This window comes from Brachyistius frenatus, unplaced genomic scaffold, assembly GCF_029030835.1.
Source record: "Brachyistius frenatus isolate BFR_SWC_R1_liver_20210118 unplaced genomic scaffold, ASM2903083v1 Contig_3, whole genome shotgun sequence".
Taxonomy (NCBI): Eukaryota; Metazoa; Chordata; class Actinopteri; family Embiotocidae; genus Brachyistius; species Brachyistius frenatus.
In genome coordinates this window covers 10,682,260-10,707,615 of record NW_027210602.1, presented here as the reverse complement: position 1 = coordinate 10,707,615, position 25,356 = coordinate 10,682,260, and the positions used below count along the sequence as shown (strand labels likewise).

The following is a 25,356-nucleotide window of genomic DNA, read 5'->3' as shown; positions in this document are numbered from 1 at the left end:
CCAAGAGTGAAAGTGGTATACCAAGCACCTCGGTATTGTAGCGTTTTAGCTTCTTTCTTTTCTTTTTTTTAAAGAAATATAATAATAGCAATATATAAGCTCAACACCAAAACTAAAGAAACACAGACACAATACAAATAACAATAAATGAAACCACTGAGGAAGTCAGCAGAAAGAAGCAAGGCTCAGGATCTTTCATTCTACAAAACCCAGTACAGAACCCCATTAGAAAAATGTTTAAAACAAGGGAAAAACCACTGGGACTTTGTGAAATAAACTAGTTCCACGCTGGACATAAACACCAATTAAACGTCAGGGAAGAACATCCAAATTAACACAAACACAGCTGAAGATGGTGGCATAAATTTACAGCAAAAATTGTTGTGTGTGTGTGTGTGTGTGTGGGGGGGGGGGGGTTAAGAGTGTGTTTTTACTTTTTCATAGATGAACAAACACACAATAATGCAGCAGACAAACACTCGCACACATATACACATACACACAAAACCATGACACGAATGCACCTTTCTCTCTTTTTCTCTCTCTCTTTATGCACATGCACACACACACACACACACACACACACACACACACACACACACACACACACACACACACACACACACACACACACACACACACACAACACACAACACACGCACACAGACACACACAGACACACACTTACAGTGCGCACACACACTCATACACTTTGTCTGGCCCGTCACAAGACCAGATGGCACTAGGGGTGTTCCAGACAATTTACAGTCTGTGTGTGTGTGTGTGTGTGTGTGTGTGTGTGTGTGTGTGTGTGTGTGTGTGTGTGTGTGTGTGTGTGTGTGTGTGTGTGTGTGTGTGTGTGTGTGTGTGTGTGTGTGTGTGTGTGTGTGTGTGGGGGGTTGGTTGGAAAATATAGCTCCTCCACACACACACACACACACACACACACACACACACACACACACACACACACACACACACACACACACACACACACACACACACACACACACACACACACACAGGGACTTGGCAGTGCCACTGTAGTGCCAGTGCTGCCAAAAACTGAGAATAAAACAAAAGCCGGGATGAACCATCACATTGCTTCCTTCCACTATCCCAACCCGCACTCTGAACAAGATGGTTTAACCCGCTGATCTCTGTGGTGTGAGGGTTCAGTGTGTCTTTGGCAACTCAGCTCACATCAAATGTGTCCATTAAACGACTTCAACAAACAGGTTGTGACAACATACATCCCCCTGCAAATCTCTACTTGAGTAAATCCACTTCAATCTTTGGAGGTGACCGAGTTGGAGTTGGAAGGGCAAAAGAAAAAAGAAAAGCAGGAAATATAGGACGAGGATGGGGAGGAAACAGGATGTTTTTAATTCAGAATTTAGAGCTACAATAGCCTTGATGCATTCCTGTTATACCGCATACATATGTTGTGTTGCTGTAAGCTGCAAAATGGGTTTTGATAAGAAAAATGTAAGAAAAATGCTTACTTTTGAAAAAAAACCAAAAAAACCTCAAATATAGCATAGAATCCTCTTCTGATCAACATGTGATTCATAATATCCTCTCATTATATCCTTCCATCTGTGTTTCTTCTAGATTTTTTTCTCTTTCTCTTTTTCCAAGTCCTTCTCTCAGAATGATGAAGCCTTTGAGTTTGTGCTGTGCTTTCACTCTACGCTTACAGGCTTCTGCCACACACACTCTGTATATGGATGTGCTAGATATTGTCGGTGGCATTTTTTATAAAAGAAAACAGTTCTTGCAATTTAACACAACTGACTTTTATGCCTTTATGTCTGGATGTGTTTAACAGTACAAATATCTGATTTTAGGATAGAACAGGGGACAGACGATTGTAATTAATATATGTTGTATTTTTTTCTTAATTGTCATTGAACCAGGCAATTAGCAGCAGAAAACCTGCGCCATAATACATGAGCTCCTTTTTGTTTGCAGTGTAATGTAGGCAGGGATGTACAAATGACAATCACTTGGAAGATGCCTGAACTAGGGATGGAACATGTTTTTTGAATTACTGAGTTGTCATTCAAAAAGTATCTAATAGTTTTGTTTTATTTCCCTTTTTGTTAACGTCAACTGACAGTTATGTAACAATAATGCCAGAAGGTGGCAGCAATGCACCTAAAAGCTGTTTGCCAACTGCTGTTAACAAAAGGAGGAGTGGTTCGGTATAATGTGTGGTGCGGGTACACTGGATGATATGGTAAAAGCATAACGAACATGCAAAGACAGCAATTATAGACAACCCCTTCAAAAGATAAATGAACTATAGGTGCAAACTCTGCCAGGTAAAGCTAGCATATTGTAGGTATACCTAAACAATGGACATTTGCGAGCAACACAACAAGCAGACAGTCCAGTACAGTTGGCATTCCACAGAGTGGTTTGTGAACTGCCGTTTTAAAGCCTCAAGTTTTGTTGTCGTCACCATCTTGGTTTGTTGAAGCCAGAAATGATCACATTTAACGAATCGGGCTGACTGAGAACCGAGGACTCTTTATCTGCCCACCGATACTGGTAACCTGCCTCCACCCAATGTCTGTCAATTGAACCAGGGACGCCCCCAAACATACTACTCTTTGACGCCTAATATCTCATCAATGACGGAATTATTTTCAGAAGATAAAAAAAATATTGTGTTTTACAAAATGTCAAACTTTTGCTTTATGACTGAGAAAAATGCAATTTTTAACATAAAATTAGCAAATTGCAAGCTAACCGTTATTTAACGTTTATCCGGGGGTTTTGCATTATATTCTTCTATGTTCCTCCTTTTTCATTTTTCCGCATTTAGATGGCAGTTTTAAAGGATGCTTTACACTGTCAAACACAATCAACCGTGAGGTCAGATAAGAGTGTGTACACTGTGTTTTGTGTTGAGGTCACAGAGGAGGGACTGTAAGAGGAAATGTGGAACAGGGGCAGGAAGAAGCAGTCAATGTTGAAAGTGGAGAGCAAACACGAAGTAAAAAGGAATAACAACAAACACATCACATGACCGTAGGATGTTTTTCACTGAACATACCCAAAAGAGGCTTGACAGGAGTCTAATTTTAGAGAAACAAATTATCTGCTGTAAGTGTTAACTGTACAAGGACAATAAGTGAGTCAACAACTATTGGCTGGTTTAGCTGAAGCTGAAAACCAAGGAAGATGAAGATGATTGGGTGGAAAAAGAGAAGGTACAGCTGAAAGAAACCAAACAGCATTAGGAAGGAAAAGTAGAAATATTGTGGAAAAATGAAAGGAGGAAAAATAGGAAAGACAATGTGGAGAAAAATAAAGAAGAGGAGGAATGGCAGGAGAAAGAGGAGACACGTGATGCAACGGATAGACTGACAAAGAGGAGGGTGAAGAAAACAACAAAGGGTCTAAAAAAGGAGAAGCAGAAAGAGGACGGTGCAGAGGAAGATGAATACAGAGGAGAAAGAGATTAAAATGTGGTGGGGAAGACAGAGAATGAGGAATATGAGGAAGAAGAGCAGGTTTAGAAAGAAAAAGAGGTGGTGAAGGAGGAGCGATGAGGTGAAAACAGTGAGGACGAAAAGGAAGCGGTAGGATGAAGAGGAAGCAGAGAAGGAAGGGATGAAGGAGGACAATTAAACAGAGGAAAGAGGATGACAAATAGCAAAAAAAGATAATTAGAAGAAAAGAGAAGGTGGCCTGTAACGTTGGTTAGGATGAAGATGGGGAGCGAGAGGAATGTCAATGGGGCAAAAATAGCTAGATAAAAGATAAGATAGCAGAAGAGGGAATGATGAAGAGGACAAAGAACCGGTTGAAAAGTAGAGAAGTTATAGTAAAATGGGAATAAGATGAAAATAAGGCAGAGGTTGAAATTACAAAAATTAAGTACCAGAGGAGCAATACGGGGGAAACAGCCGTGAGGAAGATGAGACTGAGGAGGAACGGATGACAAAGAAGAAAAAGGAGAGTGAAGAGAAACCAAAGAGGGGAAAAGCAGGAGGAAGAAGAGGAAAGGAGGAAATGAAACGCAATGGTGTGGCATAGTAGGGTGAGGGGAGGAACAGTTGAAGAAGGAGGAGGGACAGTGAGGAGGAAGAGGGGGAAAGAGGATGAAGATGTGGGTGGACTCGGCTGGTCCGATTGCAACACATTTGATTCTCAAACCTCCGTCTTCTCAAGCCTCTATTTTCCCATGACACAACTCCTCTCCTTCATTTTAGCCACTTACACACACAAACGTACACATTTACACACACACACACACACACACACACACACACACACACACACACACACACACACACACACACACACACACACACACACACACACACACACACTTACAGATTCACATTTTCACTCTTCACCTGCGATACACCACACACATAAAACACACAAGTTTAGATGCCGACATAAAACTCCCAAAACAATTTAGCTTGTCACACACTTGCACTTACAAGCATAAATATACACGCACACTTGTACATACACACACACATACGCGCACACTGCCGCCTCCCAGAATAAGTTGGCTGCCTCTAATTGGAGTAGTGTTTGTTGCGGAGAGGTGTTGAGCACTGCTGTAATTGCCAGGCAGGCTGGTTGACGTTCCCTGTCTCTTTATTTTTTAAGGACTGGGTAATTAGGCTCGGTGACTGCGATTGTGCCGCCACCACCGCCGGTACGAGTGAACAGGTGTGGGAGCGAGCGCCCGAAACACATGACACCTCGCCGACGTCACAGACCGACTGCTGAGCGAGAAGAAGAGGCTCACTAAACGATATTGAAGACAGAGGACTGAATCCATGATCACTGTAGGGGCTGGGGGTTGGGGTGGGTGGGTTGGTGGGGGCTGGGGGTATTCAGTCACCTTCAGCTGATTGGAGGAGAGGAAACGAGCAGATTATGTGAGTGAACAGTAAAAGAAAAGACACCTGTGAATATAACTCAACAAGGGGGTGCAGACACTCTTGCTCTGGGAGGCTGTGCTTAGGAAGAGCAAACGCTAACATGCTAGTGTGCAAGGAAAATATTTGCCATTTGCTAATTGGCACTAAACAACAAGGTACAGCTGAGGCAGACAGGAATGTAATTAGTTTTGCAGGCATTTGTTCATGAATTCCAAAGTAATAAGGAGTGTGCAAGTTACTTTAAGTTGGTTATTAGTTTCCTTTACTAATTACATCTTTCAAAAGGAATTGAATTTCTTTACCAATGACTGCGTACAAACTGATTTCCCTTTGGGAAAGTGACGTTAGAGACAAATAAATGTCATTAATGACTGAGTGGCCGGCATATACCCCTGTGATATGTGCTAATGACTCAGCTGTCAGGTAGGCCTAAAAATATTGTGTTGTTGTTTTTTACATATGAAGGGAATGTAATGTCAGACAATGCAGAAGTCAGCTGTGATTTCAAAACCAGATTAGCTAAAAAAGCTCTGAAATACAGAGAAACAACTGATATCATCAGAAAGGGTAAGTTCTGCAGTACCTCGAGAAGGAATTGGGACTTCGGGAATTATTCAATCAAGAGTAGCGGGTGTTGAGATGGACGCAGAGCTACATGCAGAATGTAAAGACTGCAACGCTTTGTCACAGACGAAGCACTCACATTGTTGGAAGTTTCATAGGATACGGTTGCATCCTTCTGTGATGAATACTTGCTGCACACTTTGGATACAATTTGCGTCCATCGGGTTCTAAGGGGTAAACCTCACCAGAGCCCCGAAAAGTGATTTTAATTTTTAGGATATACACAATGTACAGTCGATGGGCTTAGTAGGAACCCAAAGGCCAATGGGGGCACATTAATGAGCTTATGCAGTGGGATGCACAATGCAGAGGCAAACCCAGAGAAGCTGGAATTTATTTGGGCTCATGAGCTAGGCAAGCAGTTCATTCAAGTTAGTGGGTTGCATCTTCAACCCTAAATTGCCTCGTAGAGGACATTCATGTTTTCTAAGTATGAGCCAGTTTGGTATCCAGTTCCTCTTAATCAATCCATGTGTGGCACACGTTGCCAGCTGTTTACCCAGTTGGAAAAACAACCAGGCCAAATCATGGCTTTGTAGGCAGGATTAAAAAGTGTCAGTGCCCTCTTCCTGTGCCATTGCCAGAGAAAATGGCAACAGAAAAATGGCCACAAAGTGTGGATCAGACAAATGTAGTACCTATTGTAACTTTTCTTAAATTGGAATACATGTATTGTCTCACAGGGCAAACATTAATAGCTAAATAGACCTGGTAACCATTACTATTAACTGAACATGTATGAGATAGACATATCAATCAATGATGAAACAGTAAACAGCTAACATGCAAAAAATGTCAAGCCATATAATGAGGTGAAATTAAATGACAGGTTAGTCTGACAATCAAGTTAATCAAGATTTTAAAGATATATAGAAAATAAATTAATCCTGATACAGAGTTTATTCATATTGAAAAGGTACAGAAAACACTAATTTCGCCGTCTGTCTTCCAAACCACTCTCCACAGTTAATGACTGGTTTATACTCTAAGCATACAAATCAGACAGGTAACCAGCTGCAGGTGTACAACAGATGCTTCTAAAAACATTCACTCTTGACGCCAGCCAAAAGCTGAAGAAGACCAGCAATTAAACACTGGCACTCTGTCGACCTTTAGTCTATTTATTGCAAAGTGCTTTGCAAAGTAACAAAACACTACTGGCACACTTGTACAAAACATCTGCGAAACTAAACCTATACACCATTTATATATGATTCTTTAAGCTGACACTGACTTCGAGTTACAGCAGTTGAAACTCAGCTTTTACATTTTGAAGAACAAATCAACAAAGCATTAGGAAACAGAACCTAAGGCAAATTAAGTATTTTTTAAGTAAAACAAGATGACAATGTGAACTCTGTCAGAATATTGAAACTGCATTAAATATGACCAAGATGTGTTGCCTTGCTGTCTAAAAACATTCCTTTTTCATCCAAATTTGGCCAAAATAACCTGAAAAATAACTAAACTGGTTGAAATAAATGAAACCAGACTCAACCAAAACACATATAGGTTCAAGGAAGTTAAAAGTTACTCAACGAGGTCATGACAACAGAAATTAACCTAAATGTGAAACAAAACCAGTTAATAAAGTCAAAATAAAGATTAAAAGTCTGTTTATCTGAGACACATTCCGTTTTAATCTGAAGCGCTATTTATTGACTTTTCGGGCTCTATTGCTGTGAATGTAGCAACATCTGCATGCACTGGGAGCACATGTAGGTGGGGAGGAAGAGAGGAATAGATAATTAGAAAGTGTATCACAACCAACTTCAAAAACTCCTCCTAAATAGTCAGTTTTGTAATGGCTGAAGAAAGAGCATTGAAACTACATGTTTCACTCAAACAGTGCCGGTGGCACTACATGCCATGTAGTTTCAGGCTCGAAATCACCAAATTTATAGTACTACAAGCCAGCCTCCACGGGTCTCCAATTGGCTTGGGAAGAGGTAACTAAAGATATAAAGTATTCTTCCCCTGGTATTATGAGAACTGCAGCCCAGCGTAGGAAGTGGTTCAATGATACGGGACCAAAAGGCCAAACAAAAGCTGTCTTGAAGACGCCAAAAGCTGTCTTGAAGACGCCAAACACTGGCAATAACAAAATGTCCGAGTGAACAAAGAGCACTCATCCAATACACAGAAATCACGTGCTGAAAGGATGTTGAGGAGTGAGCAGAAGTAAATTACGCATACTTAAAGCTCCCGATGCGATTCATTTATTAGCAACACGTAAGTGAGTAAGAGCAATGTGCTCGAAACATCACTGATGTTGTAGCGTTAAAATAAATTAATTGCATTTGAGTGTTAATCCTGCAATAATTGACCTTTCAATCATAAATTAAATAGCCTAAGGTGCCGTGTGTAAATTGCCCTAACCTTTTGTGTGTAAATGAACCCCGATGTCACACTCCATGGTCTTGCACGGCTGGCTACATTACTAAACCAGATGAGTCGGTGAAAAGAGAATTGCTATTAATTTGTAGTTAACCCGAGTTGGCTTTTATATTATATAGCTGAGATTGGCTACTGCGTAATCCACTACCTGATTCATATAGAATTCAATAGACAAGATGCATCTTTTTTTTTTTTGTGATTCACTGAATCATAATGTTGCATTTAAAACATATTTCTTTAATCTTTAATTATTTATTTAGGTGGGTTGAAATACATATTAAATCCACCACACCAGTCAGTGCGATTTTGGATAGGTCTGTTCAGGTGTGCTTGTGTGTTCGGCTGCGCTGCTCCCAGACCTGGTTTGAGCTGACAAAAACATATGTAACAAGTGCATTTTCACCTCAAAATTGACACCAAGACTGCACTGCATGAGCACAACACGTCCCTTTTTGTAAAATAACTTGCCGCAAGTTCAATTCAATTTCAACACAATTTTGGTTATATAGCGCCAAATCACTACAGAGGCTATTTCAAGAAACTTAACACAATAAAGTCCTTACAACAGACCTGTACAACAGGAAAAACTTCAGACAGAACCTCAGAGGTGGGCGGCCATTTGCCTCAACCGGTTAGGGTGAGGGGAGAGAAGAGAAAGAATAAGACAGCAAGTGGGGAAAAAAGCCCCTTGCACGGTACCAAAATTCAAATATGCCTTAGACCAGCTTTGCACTGGTACAAAAAGAGGACCCACAGTCATGGAAACATATCATCAGAATGTCTGAAAAAACATCAACTGTCTGGATCAGTTTTAACTTCGAAATTTGCATATAGAAACACACACACTCACACACACACACACACACACACACACACACACACACACACACACACACACACACACACACACACACACACACACACACACACACACACACACACACAGTTATCTAGACTTGAATTTGACTAAACTAACTAACACATCTCATAAAACAAAAAAAGATCTGCCTAAAATAGTCCAAAAGAACTCAAAGGCCTGGATTGGCACCTAATTTAATTATCACAAACAGTGAATCAACTGGATTTTACACATCTTTTTGCCTCACAGTTAATCTAAACCTGCTGGAAGTAAAACCTACAACACTGACACAAATTACTCAAAAAACTTAACAAGCTCAACTTAAACAACTTGATTTAACTAGGTTCATAGAGCCTCTGGAAAATACAAACCAAGTCTAAACTTAACAGCTCATCCCAGCTCAGCACATCTCTGAATCGTCTTTGGGGAAAACATATGGAGCTTCGACTCAGTAGCGAGCCGGCCTGACGAAGCAAGCGGCACGTCAATCTCCTGAGCTTTGAGGGGAAAAAAAGGCACAAATCCATGCCGAGTACTCACAGGCGCTAACCTTGAAATCACTGCCATTATTAGCAGAGTCATTATTAGCATTAGAAAAGCAAATGGGGCTAATAATATTTGCCATTATGGCTAAAAACGCCTATTAATCCCTAATCCGCACCACAATTAAGAGCATGGTTGGGTGTTTTTGTGAGTCGTTCTGCATCGCCTTGCCGGGAAAACGAGACAATTTAACAGCCTCAGAGGCAGAGAGAAGGTGGGAGGGTGAGGTATTAAGCGACTGGCTCTTGCTCTCCATCTCTATTTTGAAAGCGATCAGCCAGGCTGTTTTTGAGTGACGGGCGTAACGGAGGCAGATTTGACTGAATAAAGACAAGAGGGTGGTGGTGGGGGCGTTACTCGCCGCGCTGAACCACGTTATCTGTCTCGGAACAAGTGCATCAAATCAAATGGGAGAGGGGATATTATTAAAGCAACCCCCTTTTTTGCTCTGCTGTGAACTGTGACTTAATAAGCTATGCCAATTAGGAGAACAAAAATCAGGCATGCCATCGGGGCTGTATCTGCCCTTGCCCAAATTTCTCTGCTAATGCGTGAAGCTCGCTGGCAGAGGAGACAGTTCTGCTGTGTTTTTTCTGTTTGTCTGGCGGTATTGCTATATTTTTGTTACCGTCTTTTCAAATCTGCTAAAAAGACAAATAGCAACCATGAATTTATTCCACTAAAAAGTGTAGTTAAATTGAATACATGTCCGAAATGTTTTAAAAAACCCATCGGTGTAGTGGCTGTTCTTCGCTTGTTTAAGCAGGACCTACTTTTAACCCCTTGTTGCAGGTTAGTTAGGTTTAACAGCTATGAGCACATTGACCAAAGAAGGATTTCACTTCTCAAATGTCTCACTTGGATCATGTTTAGAATCCCTAGGATGTCAGATTATCCACTTTCTTACTAAAAGTAAACAAAAATGCCACATTTGGGTTTTTTAACCCTTTTTTTTTTTTTTTAAACAAATACTTACTGGAGCAGCAAATGTGCATTGATCTGCAGCTGAAAATAGTCTCCAACAAATTCATGATTGCTCCCTGAAAACTGCAGTGCCCAGCTGTTCTAGAATAAATAACACCAGGGGTATCCTTTACCTCTTGAAGTACTTTTTCTGCCATGCTTAATTATCTTTTTCTCATTTCCTTTTTGCTCTTTTAACTTTCTTTCTTTCTTTCTTTCCTTTTCCACCTTCCTATCTTCTGATGTTCCTCTGTCTTCTTTTAGTTGTATTCCTCTCTCACTTTTTTTATTTGCTTCATTCTTTCCTTTCTTTGGTCCTTTATTTCTTCCGTCTCCTGTCCTATTTTGTCTTACCTTTCCCACTGTCCTTTCTTGCTTTGCTTCACCTCTCCTTTCTTCCTGCTTCAGTTTCTTCTGACCTCCTCTTCCCAATCTCTCACCTCTTTTCCCTTCCCTCTCTTTCTTTCCTTGGAGCCTTGTTCCTTTTCTCTTTATTCATTCTTAATATTGTTTCACCATGTCCATCCTTTCTTAAACCTTCTTGTTTTAGTTCCTCCTTACCTTCCCTTTCTTCAATCCTTCACTCTTTTCTGTAAACTTTCCCGTCTCCAACCTCCAACTCCTTCTAAATTTACCTTTCTTCCTTCTTTTTCACTGTCTTTCTCTCTTTTTTCCTTCCTGGTTTCATCTCTTTTCCTCCTTTCATTCCTTTCTTCCTTCAATCTTTTGCTTCTTCCTCTTTTTTTTCTTTTTTTTTACTTCTTCAGTACCTTTATTCCCTCTTAACTTTTATTATTTTGTCAACTTTTCAGCAGTCCTTTGCATTAATTTCTTTCCTACCTTTCTTCCTTTTTAACTATTGTTGCATTTTATTTCCTTTTTTCCTTCCTACTTTTTCTTTCTTCACTTCCTTTTTTCATTCTTTCATTTCTTTCTCATTTCTTTGTATCTTTCACCCTTCCTTCCTCCTCTCTCAAGAAACATTTCCTACATGGCTTGGGGCCACCTTTAAGTTCTATGACAACGGGGATGATGATTTTCCCTCCTGTCCCCAAACTTTCTCCCCACCCACCCGACTACACACACAAACACTCACACACGCACCTGTCCCCACAGTACTCGCTTGTTCACACACAGAGTTAAAAAAATCAACTCTTCAAATCTCACACATTTTCATGCTCAGCATTCATTCTGCTGACACACTCTCTCTCTCTCTCTCTCTCTCTCTCTCTCTCTCTCTCTCTCTCTCTCTCGCTCTGTCACTCCCTCGATCTCACACACACACACACACACACACACACACACACACACACACACTGGTCCCCTTTCCAACAGCATTGACAGGTCGACAAACAGCGGATCTGAGAGGTTATAACAGCATTTTTTTTTTTTTGTATAAAAAAAATAAATAAATAGCGGAAAACACAAAAACAGCCAAGACCTGAAATAGACGAGTGGCAGCGGTGGTTTTGACAGGCAGTGAAGCCGCGCGCTGAACGGCTTCATCCAGGAGGAGATTAGAAACACACACAGAGTTTGAAGTGTGCATTATCTTTCCAGGGATGATCCCAAAATAAACAACAACGGCGAAATCTCTCAATAATTAAAACGCCTAATCCACTTCCTGGTTGGTGATGACCGTGGGCTGAGCATGTCAGCCGGGACTGTGCAGCATTTATGTTTAGACGCTTTTGTGTTGCAAGGTGAATTTATGGCCTGAAATACAAGGGCTTACGTGCAGAGGGCTTGAAAACCGAAATTTATTCACAAAATTGTGTGAAGGCTGTCATTTCAGAATTCAATCTCTACATGAAGACACGTTTGGGAAAAATGTCACTTTTTATCCTCAAAAGCATCAGACAAACCAAATCCTAAAACATATTTTTAGTCCTGTGCCTCTGTCTGACTGAGACGTTATTTTTACCCCATACTTCTGTGTTTTGTGCTTTTATTCAGGCTCTTGTCCCTCTTACATCCAAATTTTGCGGTTGATCTTGTCCTCTAAAGCCCTCCACCTATTTTCCACAGCATCTGGGGAATATTCCCTTATATTGTTTTTGTTTAGAAATATGTGTTGAAATTTCGGTGGCAAAAGACCTGTATTAAAATATATAAGATGAAATGTAAGGTAGATGTAAATCTCTTAATGCTTATTAATGCAGCAGCTGAAATGTGCCTATAGCACGGATGAGCAAAAACTGTACCGAAAGCTCACACTGATGAGTAAATATATTAATTACAAACTAAATATTCAGATATCATTCGTACAGATGTTCACTGATTTAAATCACATTTTTGCCAGTTCTATTTTATTTATGTAGCATTTTTTTTCATTGGATTAGAACATATTTTATGGTTTTGTAGAATTTTCTTTTCCTCATAAAACATCCTTTTAACAAGTTGCTTTGCAGGTGTATGAAAACATCACACTACAATTTTGCAATTGTAGACTACGAGAGTAGTCTAGAGTAGGCTTAGCTTAGCTTAGAAAGTTGCTTACTAATTTAGAACACATTGAATGTGGAGTCATTTTATTTGGGACAATATTAGCCCAATTTTAGCCTCTGTCTAGTTTACTGCAGTGCTGCAAGATCTGACTGACCGAAAGGAGCCCAACCAGAACCGCGACACACCCTGTTACAATAAAAGTAATCCCGTTTCTGTTTAGTGAGATAAGGAGGTTTTTTTGGCCATTTTATTTATATATTAAGTTTCTTAAAAGACATTAACAGAGTATGAGTGAAAAATAACGAAAAATAAAAAAACGGTTTTAGAACTAGGCAAACCCAAAACCCACATTTCCAATAGACCCACATTAAAACAATCTCTACCAAGTCATTACATGGGTATTATGTTAAACATTGGGTTGGGACAAAAACAACAACAACACAACATTGTTGTAGTAAACTGAGACATTTGGTTTTCTTTCCAACCCAAATTAACCCCAAATCTATTTCAGCAAATTTCCAAAAATCAAATGAAAACAAAGGTACATTTCCAGACACGACTGTTGTGTGAATATTAGGGGTTGGGTAGATCAAGGTGAAACAGTTGGTGGCACTAATTCTCCAGTGAAGTTTTTCTTTGCATGTTCAGCAAAGCCTGCTAAACACAGGGCCCCATCAAGTTGTGAATGACACAACAACTGATACTTCAGTATCAAGTCGATGGCAAAACATGATGGTACCTGCTTGTCTATAGCACTTGTCTATAGTGTTGATGCCATGGATACTGGAGATATTGGACAATAACATCAACATGTAGATTGGAATTGGCAGGTGCAACAATATGTTGGCTGGAACTTTGTGTACTCTTGTAAAAAGAAAAAAGTGTTTGAGACAATTTAAACTTATTTAAGCAGTTCAAAGACAGGTGTCCAGATTTTTTATATTTTGTTTTTCTGTGTACCAGATTAGGTATTGAGAATAGTGGAATTTCAATGGTATAAGTGACCAGATTTCCCCATCATAGTGCTTGGACGGTATCCCAAACAAGCTCCTAAAACATTTTTTACCCATAACATTTTTTTAAAATAAAGATTCAGCAAGGTGGAAATCTTTTCAGGTAAAAACTGGCTGCAAGAAGAACTGCATGAAGGTTGGAGCTCTTCAGGCAGCCTCACAAAACATCGAAATACTTCTCCTAGTCTGCTGTCATAAAATCGATATATAACCTCGACTGTAACTGTAAAAGCATTATCGAGCATAAACAATGAGGAGAAAATGCTTGACAAGAGCGAGTATGAATATATAATATCAAATGCATTAGTGTACATCTAAAACATTTCAGATATGAAAATCAAAGCCATGACTGTCAACCTAGTAAACGGACCCCTGTTCCATGTCAGCATGTCCCAGCCTCTGGCCTCGTCACAGCCTTTGGAAACCACTGCTCTCATGGTTGTGTAGGTCTATAGAGTTCTAATTAGCTGCATTCACAAACAGCACCAGGCTCATCAAAATGCCGAGGCCTGCAGAAAGCCACAGCAGGGGTGAGTAGAGCGTGTGTGTGTGTCTGTGTGTGTGTGTCTGTGTGTGTGAGTATGTGTTGTGTGTACCTTGTACATGAAGGTGTTTAGATGTGTGTGCACGGGAAACAGTGTGATCTGTGCAGGGGAGTGCAGGAATGTGTGTGACACCACTGTATCTTCCTGTATCAAATGAAAAAAAAAAAAAAAAAAAAAAAAAAATCCCAATTTTAAGATACACATCGAGGCAGCAAACGTGAGGCCTAACAACCGCTACAAATTCTACAAAACCGAGCCTTTTTTCTTTTTTTCAAAATCGTAACATTTGTCGTCCTCCCTCGCATTTGTATGCACGGCATGGGAGCAAACAACATCACCGAAACCACAGAGCACAAACAACAACAACCACACAACGAAGCCGTAAACAAAGACGATGCCTCGCCATCTCTCTGTTTTCCAGCCAACTGACAAAATGGCTTCCAAACGCTGTTTAGAGGCAAATAACATGACCAAGAGCAACAAAAGGTGTTTTCTGTGAAGACTTTCCAGAAAATACTTTAAAAAGGAAGTATACTCCTGGTCTGGTGGACAGAGGTTGAGCTTGTTTCACATAAACTAAGGACTTAGTACAGATATAGTGCAATAAAATGCCAGAAAATACATGAAGAAAATGCAGCACAACATACAAACTGATCTCACAGCAGATCACAGCCAAGAGGTCAAATATAACGATGCATTCAACCGAAGAGACGGAAAAAGCAGGAGAGGAGCAGCATAAAGTGGAGATCTGTTTCATAATAGGACAACTTCAACACATATGATTAAAACAGGAATAGCAATTTTAAGCGCAATAATAATTTAATTCAGTGATATGCTCAGAGCGGTTATCGATGTGCAGTATAAGCATGCAGTGGATTCATTGAGCCGCCTAAACTTTCTTTTTGTCTGTAAAGAAGTATTTTTTTTTCATTCAGTGATTCAATTTGTAAGACCAGATATTCAACCAATATATAAGTACACACATACATACAATACCACACTAATGTATTTCCAACTGACAGGCTATCTCAACTATTATTAACCTACCGTATTTTTCAGACTATAAGGCGCACCGGATTATAAGGCGCACTGTGAATTAACGTGTCTATGTTCACACATAAAACGCACCGGATTATAAGGCGCATTAAGCAAAACAACACAGTCCGGTAAATCAAACTCCGGGCGCGGGCTGCCTTACATGAATGCACTTTTAGTTCAGACATTACATTCCTGTTACGGAGCCGATCAGGTCGCGACACAGCGTACCGTAATGCTCCGAATATCCATTGAGCGGAGCGGCTTCGTTGCTTACCAAAGTCGTACTTACACATTTCGACAGATTTTTGAGCGCATTGTACCACATAAAATCGATTAATAAGCACAACAAGTAACCATACATAAGGCGCGCTGGATTATAAGGCACACTGTCAATTTTTGAGAAAATTTTAGGATTTTAAGTGCGCCTTATAGTCCGAAAAATACGGTATATGCATCTTTGTTTGCAAGATCACAAAACAAGTCTTGTTTTATCCAGGCTACATGCAAAGCAGGTTCAGCTCTACACCAGTCCAGAGGGCGGTGGTAACACACACTAGGCTGGTCGGTAACTGCCAAAGACACCAGAAGGTTTACTGTCTCTATGGACTCTCTGTTAGGCAAGGATCTGGCTACAATACATCTTCAATGGCTGCTGCTGGTGATTTGAAAAACTGGATTTCAGTCCTTCCTGAATGCTTCTTGGATGCATCATGGGTATATGAGGTCTAAGTGACCGATTCAACCAATCCAACAGTCAATCAGTCAATAAAATACAGAGGACGACAGACTTTCATTATAAAAGATACAAGAGAATCAGTCTCAAATTGGTAGCAGAACCAAGTCTGTCTGTGCTGTATTTTGGGATAACTGGCTAAATTGCTAACTTCTTGATGTTTAAGGGTTTTTTAACAATAACACCAACTGACTGGATGGAGGCAGAAGTGAATGATCGCTATATTAAGAAACTATCTCATCGAAAGCACTCTACGTACCTACAGACTGACTGACTCATTCTCTGACTCGATTACCACCTCACTGATGTACTTTGTGAGTGTGTGCCATGTTTACTGACTGAATGAATGAAACACAGACTCAATAACTAAGAATGAAAAAAATCACTGATGAATGAATTAGTAATTTTACAGAAAGAATATCTGACAGACGCTTTGTCAGACTGAACTGATAGCACAGTTATAGTCAAACACGACATCATCAATCAACATCATCAATATCCACAAATTTCAGAAAGTCACACTGTGCCTGTGAAAAACCAACAATAACTATGTACCAAAGCACAGTGAACTAATCTACACAACACACACACACGCACGCACACACACACACACACACACACACACACACACACACACACACACACACACACACACACACACACACACACACACACACACACACACACACACACACACAGGCAGGAAAGAAGTGTGCAGAAAAAAAAAGAAAAAAAAGGTAGTCTACTTCAGGAATGAACTTCAGCAGCTGATAAACAAATGTGTTGCCCATAAATAAATAAAAATCACATCATCAGCGGGATAGAAAATAAAGTTGAACATGCTGATCTTCAAAAACTTTGGTCAAAATCAAGGACACAGATTGTAATATTCCGCCACTAAAAATAGTCCCAAACAAATGCACTTCTTCCTGCATTTTTAGTAACTTTTGGTAAAAAAAATAATTGTTCACTTGTCTTGGGAAATTCCTTAGTATTTTTCTTCTATGAAACGTTATCCTTCTAAGATCATTTTGATGCAAACATGACAGACAATTATTGAAATATGGACTAACACATAATCAAAGTCCCATAATCAAACAAAGCCACCTGATTGTTTCAACAAAATATGATGTATGAATGCAGGTTTAATGCAGATAATACCAACCAGATCAACAACAAGCCCAACCAAAGTAGTCAAAGAATAAAAACAAGCAAAGTATATTTTTAATCCATCATGTCTCCTCAAAATATAAAGTCCTCGACAAAGTATATCAGCATAAAAACCAAAAACCACATCTGCATGTACATAATATGGCTACCCATACAAGAAAATTTAAACAGCAAGCGAAGCAGCAGCAAGCAGGTGTAAGGAAGGAGAGAAGGGCGCTGAGAGAGGACTGAAGTAAAAGAGAAAAAGAAGAGGGAGAAAAAAGGAGAAGGCTGACGTACTTGAGCCAGAGAAATGTCCACTCCCCTGGGAGGTCGGTCCGTTCTTTCCACTGCTAACAGGAGGGGAAAACATCTACAAGACAAACAGACTGCGCATTACCTCTGAGAGCACTGACAACGCAGACAGCAAGACACATCTCTACAGAAACATCACTGCTGCTACACATGAAAAGCTTCATTCCAAAACGCCAAAGCAACGTTTGCTCCTGCCAGTTGTTCTTCTTATTACAATCCAGATGGAAATGTCATAAATGTAATGGTGACACTTAATGGTCTTCATTTTGGTCTCTTCAGAGCACATTGTCTGCTTTTCAATTAGTAGATTTCTTGTTTTGGAAGGAAACTTTGTGTAGATTGTTACAAAGAAAAATTGTCCACCATGACTAGGGCTGGGTATTCTTTGAATGTCTTTCAGTAGCAATAAGATCCCTCAGGTTGGGTGCCAAACACTTGACTTTGAGAAAAATATTGTTTGTTTTTCATTTTACAAAAGTAGCCAAAGCTGTCAACAGTTAATGCTGTCTTTATACAAGCAGATGTACAACAACTTTGTGTGTGATATTTCATTAATGGGTTCTTAAGCTTATTTATGAATCTAACCACCGATTTGAGCTCAGCTAAGGTTTGAAAATGTCACTGTTTTGCAAGTCACAAGTATGTCTCAAATTGTGCTAAGCAAGTCCCAAGTCATGATCGGTAAGTCCAAGGTCAACTCCCAAGAGAAATCAAACAGGTCAACAATAGTCAAAACGCACATAGTTCGAGTGCTGGTATAAACCTGCCATTGGCCAACTATTTTAGTAAGCATTCTCCTCCCGTTCTGCTATCTGTGTTACCGTTTTGGAAATCCCCATCACTACAGGACACCAACAAAAACCTCCGAGCAGCAACCTACACACTGAAAGTGACAAGTTTTGATAATGCAAATCATTCTAGGAGGCAGGCCTGCTTGCTTGTTTTAGGTCTTCTGTGGGGATTTGGTCATGTCCATGGAAAGGGTCTTAAGAGCAAAGTTCCACTAAAAGAAATTTCCTAGCACTGTTTTGCAAGGTCACTATTGCTGCTTCGTGGGCTTAGTGTCATTAATTTAAAGAAATACAAACTATAAGAATGATAATATGGGTTCAGACAAACTATTCTTCAGCAGCACAACACAGTGGACAAATGTCTGGTTATGTGACATCAAGGCCCAAAGTAAAGACAGGCAAGGCCCATTTGTATGTAAGGATGACAAGTTCCACATTACGACTAAAGTGCCTAGAATCAAGTCCTATATCAAGACAAACAAGCTCCAAGTCAGGTCTCCAAGTCTAGACCAACAACCCTAACCCAACTATCGAGATAGGTCCAAAAAGTAAAAAGTCCAGTCCCAATTCAAGTCCAACGAGTCCCACATCAAGACTAAAATGAACAGACAAGTCCCACGCCAAAACAAGCAAGTCCTAAGACATGGGAAGATAATTAAGTCCACAGTCAAGTCACAGATCAAGACAAGTAAAGCCCAAGTCAACATCTCAATTGAAGATAAAGTAAATAAGTACCAAGTCCAGTCCCAAACCAGCTTCAAGTCCTTTAGTTTCTACTCCTAAACAAGTCATTATAAAAAAAGTAACAGAATAACACCCAGTATTGTAAATCTACGGAAGTCATTGATGTATTGTATTACACCAACATAACATTCAAAATCAAAGTGATCGAGTTTGACTTGGTGAGTAGTTTCTGTTACAGAGCAACAATTATTACTGCCAACCACAGCAGTTTTTCAGGAAAATAAAGATGAAAATAATTCATTATATTTGGGCTTGATAAGAATATCATGTCTTTCATAGTCAAATATGTAGAAACACATGAAAGTAATATTAAAGTCAAAGTAAATTTTCCGTTTTGAGTTTGTATTTTAAATCAAGTCATCAGATCTCTTCACACCATCTTTTGGTATTTTGAATGCTTTCAGTGCTTAATGCTATGGACACATTTCCATCTGCACTGGGAAGTACTGATGTTTGATACCCAGCCCTAACCATCACACAGACTCTCAGCTCAGAGCTGAACACTGATATGAAGAGTTCATTTTCCAAAACATTGCAGGGTAATTTTTTTAAGCAGAAAGAAATCAAATTTCAGATTCAACATCTGTGAAAAATAAGCAGGATCACTTAAATCACCTGTACACCTTAGTGAGAAATGTTTTCATTCTGAAGTGTCACTTTGCCAAATGTTGGACAGTTAATTTTGGAATGAAACACTTCATACCTACTTCATATCTGACTTAAACATATGAGATCATCATCAGAACTAGTTACCATCTGCTCTACACATCTACAGGAAAATCAAGATCACAATAAGACAGAGACTGAAGCTGAATGCTAATTACTGCTGCTGTTACTGTATGAGCTACTGTAAAGCTTTACAACCGAAAGGTTTGCATTATCAAAGGGGGGCATCTGACCCTGATAGATAACCTCTCTGGATGAGCATCAGGCCTGCATGGTTGTGCGGCCGATGGTGGAATCTAAGTGATTGTGAACACACTCTGAGCTTCACATTTTCAGATGCTAAAATTTAAGATTTGTCTTTTACATCGACTGAAATACCAGTCAATTCAACCCTGACTAAAAGCAACAAACATCCAATCTGTCACTGTTCTTAATTCAGCCTGGTGGGCCTGTAAGTGTGTATGTCAGCTACGCAGTTTGCTTGTGTATTCGATCTCCCTCCCAGCTGCGACGAAAAAAGAGGAAAACAAATGTTTGGGAAATAAAAAATCTAATTCTGATTATCAGCAGGTCTATCGATATCGTGGTCGAACCCCTTTGAGCTGCTGATGTCAGCTTGTGGGCGCTTTAAGACAGATGATCGCATAAATTAATGTTCGCCCTGCGTTTATAATGAGGAGACACACTAATGTTGCCCTCCTTTGTTTGAATTTTCTTTTTCTTTTTTTTTTATAGAATTTAAGAAAGGCTAAATTACATTTTAGAAAACCTGTAAAATATCCACTATGGGAAATATCTCTAACATTAATACAATATCCCTCAAGGAATTAAGAGTTTATTTTTTACACTAAAATATATTTTTGTACTTTTGTTAACAATTAAAAATCAAATTCTACTGTTGCTGTTCTTTCAGCTATATTTAGTATCAAGAGACTTTTACATTATTCATGTTATACACAAGCTTATTGCATGTATACATAAGTATACTGTGCATTTGTATCATTGCAATATTTCAATGTCTCTGTGATTATAAATGCTCAATGTAGTGATCATTATTCATCTTTTTCTTCTGATAAAAGGCCCTTACAATCGTAAACTATAATATTCTTACTAGGATTAACATTTGTTTGTGGTACTCATTTACAAACTGTATTATAATACTCTGCACATTTTTGCATAAATGTCACTATAACCTTTGTGCAGTGATTGTGTGTGCCACTATATTTAGAGTTTATAGTGATTTTATTGGACCTTTGACAACTAACTATAATACTTCTATAGTCACTTTAACAGTGATCCCCCTGTATTTAAACACACCAACCCATACAGCCAATAGAGTATGTCTGTCATGTCATGATCCTGCTGTAGGAGCATGTTTTCATCTGTGGTGCACAGTTCTGCTGTAAAAGTAAAAATATTACAAGGCCTTTATTAAACATAAATGTCACCATCCTGAATAGGGATTTTTGTGTTTAAGATATGTGAGTTGATACATATATTCAACCTACATAATTTCCTGTAATAATATTTTTTTTTTTTTTAAAGTCACTACAGTGTATTTATAGGGCATTACTGTACAATGTTCTTATAATATCTCTAGATTTTTTTTTGTAATTCTTATAATATTTTTGTCATCTCCAACATGGAGTGTACATGCAGGCCTCAGAGCATTAACCTTCCCATATAAACGTAAAGGTAAATTTAAAGTGATTGTCTCCCCCATTGTTGCATCTCATTCTTGTAAAAATATATATTTTCTGATGTGATGTGCTCAATATGCCTCCTGTAATAACTACATTTTTCATATAATACTCCTGTATAGTCACTTAGACTACATACACAGGCCTTGGCTGTGACCTTATTGGTTTATTGCATTAACATTCTTATAGCAATTTATAGTGCTGCAGGTCAAATTTGTGATTTTCATGAAGTATTTGCATCTCATGCAGCATCACTACACTCACACGTTTAATAATGATATTTTATAATGTTATTATGTTCATTCTGCTACATTTGATCATAGGATTGATCTAAGCTAGTTTTTTTTTCTCTTCATTTCGGGGTGTTTCTATTTTTTTCCCCTCCTCCTCTTTAGACCAAAGTTGCTCCCTGAGGAGGAGAGACGCAGAGAAAACAGGGCCGAGAGCGGGGACCCTATTTCCTGTCCGTCAAGTTCACAACACAGAGTGTTCTTTTAAAAAAAAGAATACTCACAAACTTTAAAAGAAAAGGTTTGGACAGTTAACAGCCTGATGGAGGCACGTTTAAAGTGTGGTTGTCTGTCTAGCTGTCTGTCATGCAGGTTTATGACTGAACATCGAGCGTTTTGTGCATCTGAAATACTCTGGACAACACGGTGCAGAGTGCATGGAGCAGCCTAGAAAGTCACACAGGCAAAAAGAAACATTTTATAAATCCTATCATGGGCAAAAAATGATTAGAATCAGGCTACACATGACGGAAAAAGGACTTAAAATGAAATATACTACCATGGATGTTGGGAACATTTTCAAATCGCTGTTTCGCATCTATAAGACAACAAAATTACCAATGCAGCATCACAATTCTCTGCACACACAAGCAAAAATTAAACAACACAAAACCAACAATATGCACTGACTTTTCTGCAAGTTACTCCATATAAACACAACTTTTGTGCAAACAGTTGAAAGACTGAGTGAAGGCTAAAATATGCAGGTTATGTGGCGTGCAACTCATACATTAAAAATGTAAACAGTGGTCGCTATGAAGCCTACAAGACGCGTTTATTTTCCTCTACGGCTTGTTTTGACATGATACTAATAATTACATTCATATTAACTATGAGAAGAAGGTGGGTTTCCTTACCGCGCTGAAATCAAGTAAGTCACTCAGTTCCTTGTCTGTCCCCAAAGCTGCCATCCGCTGTTGATGATGCATTTTAGCAAAATCGCACGGACCTAAAACATGGAAACAAAACGGAGAGACAGATAGATAGAAGAGGATAGGTAGACAGATTGATAGATGGAAAGATAGAGGGAGGGAGAGTGGAGGAGAGAAGAGAAGAGAGGAGAGGAGGAAGACCTCGGCTTTTTGCGCACCGCTCCGCTCCCGGATCTCTTTTCCTCCACAGCGAAATAAATCCAGTAAAACAACCTCAAAGCCTCGATCACAAATCTAGTTTTCTTTCATCCTCGGAGAAGGGACTCAGTCCCGGGTTCCTGGTTTGGCAGCAGGAAATAAATCGCAAGAAAAAAAACTAACAGGAAATAAAAGAAGGGGGCGACAGAACGGGAGTCTTTTCGCATGTGTTTTAGTGTGTTTTCCTCCAGCCGAACAAGTCCGACCTCCCCGCGCAAAGACGCAGTTTGTCCGCCGCGGCTGACTGTCAGGCTCACACACGATATAAATAAATAACACGCTGTGTCTCAGGAAGGGAAAATATCACCCCCGAAATGTATAGTGGTTGTTTTGTGTGTGTGTGTGTGTGTGTGTGTGTGTGTGTGTGCTTGTGTCAGCGGAGGAGTCCAGGCAGGGTGAGCGCTTTTCCTGAAAGGGCTGAGGGTGCCCTCCGCTCGGCTGTGGGTGCTGAAGATCCCCGGGTACGCGGGACGGATCCCATGTGCGTATGGCACAGCCTCGGTGTGATAAATGTGTTCGTGCGGCCACCTAGCTTACATTCTCGACTAACACCACCGCGCCGAGCACCGAGCTGCCGCTGCTGCTACAACACGGAGCAGAAAATCAACATTGCAAATAAATACATTTTAAAGAAAAATTGGTTTGTTGTTTTGACTGATTGACTGGTTGGAGCCGTGATTGGCTGGTTTGATTTGAATTGGAGTAATTGGGCTAATCGAGGAAAGCAAAGGCGATGTTTTGTCCTCAGGAGTTTGTAATGAGGCTTGAACCCAGACAAATACAACTTTTTTTCATCATTTTAAAATGTAAAAGCTGTGTTAAAATATTTTCATTCATTTATACTTATATATTTTGTATTTTCTTTCTGTCATTTGTTTTAGTTTATCATATACTGTACATATGTCTAGAGATGCATGCCTCTTTTATTTATATAGTTTGTATGTATGTTGTTGTTTTTTTTCTGTAGCTTGCTTGCCAGTCAGAAGAGAGATTGCAATGAAACAAGTGCAGTTCTTGACCTGCATGATGGGTCACCACTTAAAGTACAAGAGCACCAAAACTCTCCTCTCTGGAAATACTTTGCAATACTTCTTTTTTTCTTTTTTTTGTGCAGCCCACAGCCTGCAGGTATAAAGTGACTGGCCTATTTCTGCAAATTGCACCCTGCATGTGCGGGTTTCTCTCTTACAGAGAAGATGCCAACAAAGAAAACACACAGGTGCAGGCAAAACATAAAGGCTTATTTGTTGCCATATAAGGTGGTCCTGGCTTTTGGTACTTCACAGCCCGTCACTCTCAAAAAAACTAAAAGAACAGATTGACTCATTCTTGAATGCAAAAGGGAACATTTTATTTTGTGAAGGCAGCAAGTCATTCCTGCTCTGAGGTGAATTTAAAGTCTTTACAGGATGATATTGTTGCAGATAAACTGGGCAGATAACATATAACAATTTTGTTTCGCCTATTTTTCCAAGCTGACAACTAACTGAAGATGCAGACAGGGCCAGCCCCGAGGCTGATTATAAACAGAGCAAAGCAGGAAAGGGCCCCGAGATCCCAGGAGCCCCAAAAAGTCCAGATTCACTGAGTGTCCGTTTGTATTCTGATGTGTTGCAAAGTCTTTGGAGAAATTGCAGCATCAAAAACAATATAAATGAAGGCAGGTCCAGCCTTATTAGTTAATGCCCAGAATGGAGAGAGGGCTTTGTGTCCGAAATTTCCTCAGTAGAGACCCCACAACAAATTAGAGCCACCTTGGCCAACCCCAGCCTATTTTTGGTCCCTACAGACCTCTCGATAAATAACATACCACATCCCTCATTAAAAATGTGAATTGAGCATTACATGATCAAGGATCAAGTTCACTATTTTACAAGGTCTGTGTTAAACCGTTAGTACTCTTATAAAACAGGTATCCCTTGCTGTAATCATTCCCTATGTTCAGACCAGCCCTTGACTGAGCCCATCCTGATGTGCTTATATTTAAGTAACAGGGGACAATATTCACAGTCCCCGTTTTGCGCAAAAATACATTCCAAAGTTCCTAAAGAAATGTTTTTACTATAAAAATCACAATTTTTCTTTCAATGTTTCCATTGAGCTCCACTAACGAGATAGTAACAATAAACAGACTGATTTGGTTCAGTCAGACTATTGATGCCTCATTAAGTGCAACAATATCAGAGGTCAAACTCAAGGACAAACTGACCTTTAGTATTTGTTTGTTATAATATTTGTTAAGAAAATGCTGCCACAATAAAGGCTACAAAAAAAAACAACTATCGGTTTGCTGGAAGAAAGGAAATTAACTAGTCAGTATTTGAAGTGCTGAAAGTTACAATTAATGGGCAACACTGGAATAACTTATTTTATTACAAAGTTCTAAAATGCCTGATATAAGAGTTTTTACAATCTAACAAAGTTACAATTTCAAAACAAGGGATAGTTGTACTTCCTGCTTAAAGATGTAATGCAGACTACTGTCCTGGTTG

The 25,356-nt window shown here is 39.5% G+C and overlaps 1 protein-coding gene across 5 annotated transcripts in view; it reads right to left on the bottom strand.

The window, feature by feature from the left end:
* The window catches only part of tcf4 (transcription factor 4), a 248,444-nt gene extending 225,206 nt beyond the window's left edge, over nt 1–23,238 (bottom strand). For 3 of the 5 annotated variants that reach the window (XM_069706335.1, XM_069706344.1, XM_069706326.1), the window contains exons 1-3: nt 22,592–22,755; nt 22,234–22,272; nt 17,529–17,601 (exon numbers count right to left, since the gene is read on the bottom strand). In XM_069706335.1, coding sequence (XP_069562436.1) covers nt 17,529–17,601; nt 22,234–22,272; nt 22,592–22,663 — 184 coding nt within the window. In that variant the 5' untranslated portion in view covers nt 22,664–22,755. Of the gene's footprint in view, nt 1–17,528; nt 17,602–22,233; nt 22,273–22,591 lie in introns of all 5 variants that reach the window. The other 2 variants (XM_069706317.1, XM_069706353.1) reach the window with 2 other exon arrangements.
* Nucleotides 23,239–25,356: the final 2,118 nt, after the last annotated feature.